This window comes from Tenrec ecaudatus, chromosome 2, assembly GCF_050624435.1.
Source record: "Tenrec ecaudatus isolate mTenEca1 chromosome 2, mTenEca1.hap1, whole genome shotgun sequence".
Classification (NCBI taxonomy): Eukaryota; Metazoa; Chordata; class Mammalia; order Afrosoricida; family Tenrecidae; genus Tenrec; species Tenrec ecaudatus.
In genome coordinates this window covers 122,705,603-122,713,404 of record NC_134531.1, presented here as the reverse complement: position 1 = coordinate 122,713,404, position 7,802 = coordinate 122,705,603, and the positions used below count along the sequence as shown (strand labels likewise).

The window sequence follows — 7,802 nt, the reverse complement described above, 5'->3', positions numbered from 1 at the left end:
ACCCTGCCTGGCTCATCACCTCTGAACAACCCCTCAGCAAGGGGTGTCCGGTTGGCTACCCTTGGGCTTTGAGTCTCCACTCTGCACTCACCCACATTTTCAATGATATGATTTTATGTTCCGGGCAGATGTCTTTTGTGCGAATTTGAAACTGTTCACAACGACTGGATCAATAGACAGGTAAATGATGGATGGGTAGATTCATATATCCAGACAAGGCTTGAAAAACAATTTTTTTATTGCTTGGGTCCTAGCTAGCTCCTTCATCCTGCTGCATTCTTTTGGAATTATGTCTGGCATTATCACCAGGGTCTTGTCTTCTCCCTGCCAATGAGAAAGCAAATGAGGCCGAGCAAGAAGAGGCAAAAGCCATCTGAGGTCAGTTAGCCAGTTACCTTTCCCCTTGGCCTTGGACCTCAGAGCCACACATACCATGGTATTTGTTCCCATATAAACTACAGCAAAAGGAAGGCTCTGGAACATTTCCAAATTTGGAGGACCCCCACCTCCATATTAGTCTTTCCCCACATTTCACTTTCTCCCAGAAAGCTTTAATCATGGTCCACATTGAAAGCTAAGCTCAGACCCCACACTCTCAGACCCCCAAACCACTAATCCTATTAGGCCTCCTGGACTCTGCACATCAATCTGGCCCTTAAAGCTGCACTGAGTCCTTTCTGCCCAGAAGGGCTGTTTCCAGTATCAGAAGTGGGCACAGCCAGCCCATGGGCCATATAAGGCCTGTGAAATCTTCAAGACCAGCTAACAACAACGGTCTCCAAAGAGAAACAGTCCCAGCCAGCACATGAGCGATGAGGTAACTAAAGAGTTGGCCAGTGTGGCCCAGGAATGAGGTTACAAATGTCCAAGTGGCCCTTGACAGAAGAAAAGGTTCCGTCCCACCCCCACCCCCCCCATCCCACCCCCTCACCCCCACCCGCGTTAGATCAATTAGAATTGAGATCAATCGTGGTGGCAGAGAATTTCCAGTCAAAATCCCACTGTCTCATGTAAGTAAATGGAGGTAAATCCTTAGAAGCACTGGGTATTCACAACTGGATGCAGCTGCAGAATCGCTCAGCGCTTCCCGTAAAGTTCTTGCCCTCAGATTCCTCAGTGCTCTCTGGAGTAGAATTAAAAGACTAGCTGAGTCTCAGATCTTACCTCTCCTAAGAGAAAGCCAGGCCATCTTGCTGGACCTTCCAACCCAGGAGTCTCAGTTGCTATACAGAGACCAAAACAGAGAAAATATTTCCTATTAATATGGAAAGAAGCTTTGTCAGCCCCTGGGCGTTTTCATAACTCCCCGTGGGAGCTCGAACGCTTGGGAGAAATTCTGGCTTAGGGACACGACATTATTACTTTCTGAGCAAGAAGCCAGGGTCCCGTCTACCCACCCCTCACCCATGTCAGTTGTGACCTGGATGGGTCAAGCGGCCCCCAACTCTCCCTTACGGAGGCATGCACCTGGGTGAGAGCCAAGATGGGCTTGGAAAAGGCACAGCTCCCTCAGCCAACCCAGCCCCTGCTCACTTCCTGTCCTTTGGAGAATGAAACACACAGCCTGGACACTGGCTCCAAGGTTTCTGCACGGTATGGTCTTCTCCTGTGGGCTGCTGGTCCTCGCCTTCATTGTCTTCTTGCTCCTCTTCCCCCTCCACTTCCTCCTCCTCCTGGCTACTCTGTGATTCCACACTGCTTGTCAGCTGAGTCATGGTGAGATGAAAGACGTGGCAGCTGAAGCCTTCCCTGATTCCATACTGCACATGCTCCTGAAGGTTCTCCACCGTGGGGAAGACCCTGCAGCAGGCCATGCACCTGAAGCCATTGTCAATGGTCACCAGCCAGTCAGGCGTCCTAGCCCTGGGTCTCTCCTCGGCTGCAGGTGACCCTGGTGGGCTCTCTGGCTCTGCCCTTTCCTCGTGTTCTTTCTCCTCCCCGCTGGGTTCGCTGTCAGACAGGAGATTTCTGGTGGACACATCAGAGGGGGGAGTACCTACCCGCACATTCTCAGGAAGGGTCACTTCTTCCATCCTAGGTTGCTTTTCTACTGACTCTGATGTTTCCTCTGTCTCCCAGGAGACAGCCACGCCTTTTTGCATTTGTACCTGCATGTAGTAGATTTTCATGCCCCCTTTCTCTTTGTTTAGAGACAGAAAGGATTTACAAGTTTTATAGGATGATGGGGGGGACACAGAGACATGTCTTGGGTGGGAAAGGACCTCCCCTGGCTCCTGAACCTGGAGTAAGGGTGATCTCCGCTGAGAGCTGTCTTGATGTATCCTCGGGGCTCCTGAGAAAGAAAATTAGAAACGTAAGAAAGGCATGGGTGGAGTATGCCAAGAGCTGAGGCAACATATAGTAAGGTGTGTATGTGTTGGGGAGGGTCGAGAGACGGGGGCATGAGCTTGGTGTTTGTTGGTCGTATTGGGAAGTGGTAGATCGGGTGTCACAATAAGCTTTTCATTTGTGTGTAGGGATATTACGGGGGGGGGATGTGGCGTGTGCTGAAAAGAGGAGTAGGGAGTATGAAATGTCGATGCAATCTAATGGGGGGGATGGCTTCCAAATGTTTATCGGGAAAGTCTGTAATCTTTCCATTCTAATTTTCCAAGAACTTTTTGAAGCCCACTCAGAGGTGGTGTTAGTAGTAGAGTGTGGGGTTTATGAGACTTTGGGGTGTGACTTGTGGAGCACCGGCTGTAGTGTAGGAGATGGTGGCCTTGTGGGTTCTATGCTGGGTTTTGTGTGTATGCTGTGAAGGGGTGTGTGCAGAGTGGAGTTCTTTGTGTGCGGCGTGAGCCCGAGTTGAATTGGCCTTCTGTTGTGCTGGAGGCATGAACTGTGGAACTCTGTCCTTCTCTGGAAGACAAAGATCCCACCATCCCACTAACGAGCCTTAATCTGATCTAGCTGCCCTACATCACGAGCCTAGACCGCACCAGAAATCCCACATTCTTACACTGAACTCGTATTCAGGCTCCCATAACATAGTCTCAGCAGAGCCCGGATCTCCTCTGTTTACCCTGAGACTCCTCTATCTTTTGTTGGAGTTCTCTTGGGTGCCTCCCACCCCACCCCCCAGAACTCAGCACCCAGGGAGCCCGACACCCTTACCACCACAGATGAGCTTTCGTGGAGAAGAAACACAGGAGAAATATTCAGAGGAAGAGGATAATGCCCCTACCCCCAAACTCCGGCCTTTGGTCATCCCAGTGGAGTCAGCCGGAGGAGTATTCTCTTGGGACTTTGAGATTCCTGAGGGAGTTATGAAAGCCCCAGAGATATGGTGGGTTAGTCATGTGTCTGCATCATCCATCCATCCAAGAAATAGTCTGAGGTTCTAACATAGGGCAGGTGCTGGGAATCCCGGGCCCACCTGGGGCGCAGAGTCTGGCTCCTAGTGGATACTGCAGTATTTAATTACAGTCCACCCATATCTTGTTAGTACCATAAGCCTGTGCCGTGCCTGTGAATACCTCTGAAGTGTGAGAGAAGCTGTGTCAACTAAGCCTTTGATAAGTATGGTGACTGTGTGGTAAGCTTGGTGGGTGGGTTTATTTCTGTGTCTGTGGAGAGTTTGCATTCACAACTGAGACAATAATGCAATTTTCCCTAACTTAGTGTTGTGGTTTGAGTCATTCTTTCATTCAACCAACATTTAGTGAGCAAGTACTATGTGCCAGGTGCTATTCCACTAGTCTAGGCAGAAACATAGTAAGGATAAAAAGTCCACAAGGTAGTCTCTAGGTTGGACTCCCCACCCTCCACCCATGCTGCCCATTTGAGTGCCCACGGGAAATCTCTAAATGTTGACCCTCTCCCTAATTTCAAGGTGATGCTACATTGAGACCACCTATGAGTCATCAGAAAGTGCCCCCTCCCCACTTTGATGGGCTGCTCCTTTTATATTTGTGGGCTTCAGACGGTTGCCGCCTTGGACGTATGTCTGTTGAGACAATCCCCTCCTTGGCTCACCTCTCACTAAGCCTCTGGGCCTGCAGTGCTAAGGAAGGACAGAGGGCCACATAAGGTTAATACACACTACTCTGTGATACCCATCTCCAAGTGGCGTCCCACACAGGCCACCCCGACTATACCTTAAATCTGCCTCTGGCTCTAGGCTCTGAACAAAGCAAAGTCCCTCTTGTCACAGCACTTCCATTCTACTAAAGCAGATAGACAGACGCTAAACAAAAATACACCGAGTATCTGATAAGAAAACTGATGCTGGGTAAAAGTACAGAGGGTTGTCAGATTTAGCTAATAAACGTGCAAGATGCAGTTAACTTTTAAGTTAACTCATTTTAAATTAAATGAGTTCTTGTGGTATAAGTATTCCCAATGCAATATTTAGGACATGCTTACAGTTCTAAAAATTATGTGTTGTTTACTTGTAGTTCAAATGTAACTGGAATCCTGAATTGTATCTGGCCCCCATAATGAAGTGGCGGTTTAAGTTGGTACTCTCTTGTCATTTGTGGAAAGTGGGTGTGTTGTAATTAGGCAATGTGTTGTGGATGTGATATTTATAACCTATTGTTTGTTCTTTTAGAAGCAGCTATAGTTTAATGTAGTTGTGTTTGTGTGAGAGGTGGATATACAAAGAGGTTTTTAAAAGTTCATGGACAAATCTATTATCCTTTAGTTCCATTTTCCCACAATTTTCTAGAAGCTTCTTCATAGATATCTCTCCAAAATACATATACATACAAACACCCTCTTCTCTTTCTGTATCTCTCTCTCTCTGTATCTATCTACATAGATATATATAGATATTTACACGTAACATAGAAGTTCATGGGGAAATTTCATTATTTTTTCCAAGTTCTATTTTGCCACCAAATTAAACTGCTTGCCTGTGTCCACGATGGTAATCTGTTTCCAGAAAAGTTTACAGCCTTGAAAACCCAGTGGCATAGTTCCACACTGAACTACAGGGCCACTATGCATCAAATTTGACCCAATTGAAATGGATTTTAATTTGCTATATATTCATATGTCATATATGTACTACATCGATGCCCGATATGTCTATGTGTATGTGTGTGTATTTCCCTGGTGACGCTTGAATACGAAGGTGCTCTTGTGGCACAGTGGTAAAGCATTAGACTGTTAAGTGAAATGTTGGTGGTTGGAACATACTGGTCACTTGGCAGGAAGAAGATGCAGCAGTTTGCTTCCAAAAGGATTTGAAACTCTATAGAGCAGTTCACTTCTGAAATGCATGGGGCTGCTGGAAATTGGAATAGAGTCAATCACAACTGGTTTTATATATAGATGTGTATGTGTGTGTCATGGTATTTTCAGTCACCTCAAATGCATGTGAGAGAAGAAAGACCAAATAATTGATTCACTGGAATTGTACTATTGGTGCCAATTATTGAAAGTTTCATGACCTGCCGGAAGAACGCAAATCTAACTTGAAAAAAGTAATGCTCCTTAGAGGCCAGGATGGCAAAACTTTGTCTCACATACTTTCAGACATATTACAGGGACAGGTCCTTGAAGAGGAGACCAGGATGAGTAAAATAGGAAGTCAACAGAAAAGGAGGCCCTCCAGGGACGGAACGACACAGAGGTTGCTACAAAGGTTTCAAACAGCCATTGACCGGCCAGTGTTGGGTTCTGTTGTCCATCCTTCACTATGAGTCAGAATAAACTTGATGGAACCCAACAACAAGTCCATGAGTGACAATGAAATCAAGCTCAACTGCTAACTAGAAGTTCAGCAGTTCGAAGCCACCAGACATTCCTCAAAAGAAAGAGGTTTGGACTCAGCGGAGACTCCTTCAGGGAAAGCCACTCCTCCCGCTTGAATGCTGGCTCTGCAAACCCTGTGGGGCGATTCGTTTTCTGTCCTCGAGCCACTATGGGTCAGCAAGGACTCAAACAGCGCACAACAACCATGCACATTTCCAGGTTGATGGGGGAAGACAGGCCTGTGAGAAGCGTGAGTTGTATGTGAATGTTGAATCAGGAGGGGTCTGTATATAATTATATATGATGTATGCTTTGGTAGAGAAGCTTCACATGGAAGTGATTGATCTTCTTTATCAGAATAACGGGTGTCCGCATGCCTTTATCAGAATAACAGGTGTCTGCATGCCTGTCTCGTGGAAGCAGGAAGTCTTGTACATTCTTACATGTATTGAGTGTTGCCCAGAAGCAGACTGGTGACAGGCAGGTGACGACAGAGATTACATCTGTTGGCCACCCTAACCTCAGATCCCCACTGTTGACACACACAGACAATCAGTTTGTAATTGTAAAGGTGATGTAAAATCTATGCTTCCAGTACGACCCACCAAAGATAAATGCTTACTCGACTGTTTACCAAGCATTTCACTTTTCAAGAACATTTTCAACAAAGCCCCCACCTCATTGGGCTTCTTTCCACTTTGGCAATTGACACACACACACGCACACACACACACACATACACACACACGCACACACACATGCACACACACACATACACACACACGCACACACACACACACACACACACGTGGCCCAAGCAGATCCAAATAAAGAGAGTAAGAGAGAGGGAAGGCTGCAACTCTGAATGTGTACCTAGGACTCAGGCTTCTATGTGTCTAATGAGTCCCAGGCGCTTTTCTTTCTACTTTCATCCTAGGACATGCTGTCAGCCAATCTGAGATTGAGTCAACTGGACTTTCTGGGTCCTCTTGCGGCTGTGACACCCTTAGTGAGCTACGGCAGCAATAGCCATGCCAGGTCCCTCCTGCGGCTTCAGAAGTTACCCGTTCTCCTCGAGGCAGGCCAGCAACACTCGCTCCCCAGACAGGCTGCTCGCCACGTACCTCCTCCTTTCTCGGTGTCCTCCTGGGAGTCTTCATTTTCCACATGCTTCCTCTTTTGACGTCGCTTCATAATACCAAGGATCCCTTAGAAGATGACTGCTGTCCAGTTCGTCCTTTTCCCTATAGGTTGCCCCTTCCTGTCTCTCAGAGGATTCATTGAGATGCCTCAGTACAAATGAAAGCAGTCAAGTCTCCTAAACGACGGAAGAATGCAGACCACTTAGGGAACCAGCAGCACTACTCTGTGCTCACCACTCAGCAGGGCTGTTAAGGTTCAAAGGTCACAAGGCTGGCAGCAGGATTCGCTGATGTCAGGATGACATCAGCACATTCTATGGATCCAGGGCAGAGACGGCAGTTTTAAGACTGATTCCATTATCCAATGAAAACGCTCCAATGAATTCAACTTTCATGTCTTCCAAATATGCTCAGATCCTTTGAAATGTAAGCAGGTTGCTACTTTGCTTTGTTGGTCTTTATTTTTATTTTCATTTCTTCTTTCTTTTCCTATGAATTTCTAAAACCCCATGTTCCATAGAAAACAGAGAGTGCTTGAGCAGAAACATATCAGAAGCAGGAGCTTTCGAGAAAAAGCACTTTCTTACACTACCATTGTTAAGAAGTGCAGTAAATCTGAGGACCGTAGAAGAGCCCTCTGAAGTGTGACTGGAAAACAAGATATGGCTACACGCCCACAGATAAAAACTGTATCCTACATAGAAGTGTGATCATGGCAACCTATCCGATGTGTGACCATAAAGACCAAATCTACCTGGATAACAGGTATGAAACTGGGAAGCATGAAGCCTTCTACTTTGTTCTTTTTCTTTGATACATTGTATTTTCTTTTTTTATTATTTAATCATTTTCTTGGGGGTTCATACAACTCTTATCACAATCTATCCATCCATCCATCCATCCATTGTGTCAAACACATTTGTACATTTGTTGCCATCATCATTCTCAAAACATTTT

At 46.3% G+C, this 7,802-nt stretch overlaps 1 protein-coding gene across 1 annotated transcript; it reads right to left on the bottom strand.

Moving 5' to 3' along the window:
* Nucleotides 1-220: 220 nt before the first annotated feature.
* Nucleotides 221-6,897, bottom strand: FAM170A (family with sequence similarity 170 member A). Its single transcript, XM_075543089.1, has 5 exons — nt 6,828-6,897; nt 3,118-3,258; nt 1,534-2,293; nt 1,165-1,223; nt 221-324 (listed from the first exon to the last, which is right to left on the bottom strand). The coding sequence occupies exons 1-4, from the start codon at nt 6,895-6,897 to the stop codon at nt 1,217-1,219; spliced, it is 978 nt and encodes a 325-aa protein (XP_075399204.1). The 3' UTR covers nt 221-324; nt 1,165-1,216.
* Nucleotides 6,898-7,802: the final 905 nt, after the last annotated feature.

Excerpts from the sequence above, each read along its gene's own strand:
- FAM170A (XM_075543089.1), bottom strand. The coding sequence starts at position 6,897 with ATGAAGCGACGTCAAAAGAGGAAGCATGTGGAAAATGAAGACTCCCAG. Across the intron at positions 3,259-6,827 it reads GGACACCGAGAAAGGAGGAG|GAATCTCAAAGTCCCAAGAG; the intron begins GTACGTGGCGAG and ends TAACTCCCTCAG. Across the intron at positions 2,294-3,117 it reads ACGAAAGCTCATCTGTGGTG|GAGCCCCGAGGATACATCAA; the intron begins GTAAGGGTGTCG and ends TTTCTTTCTCAG.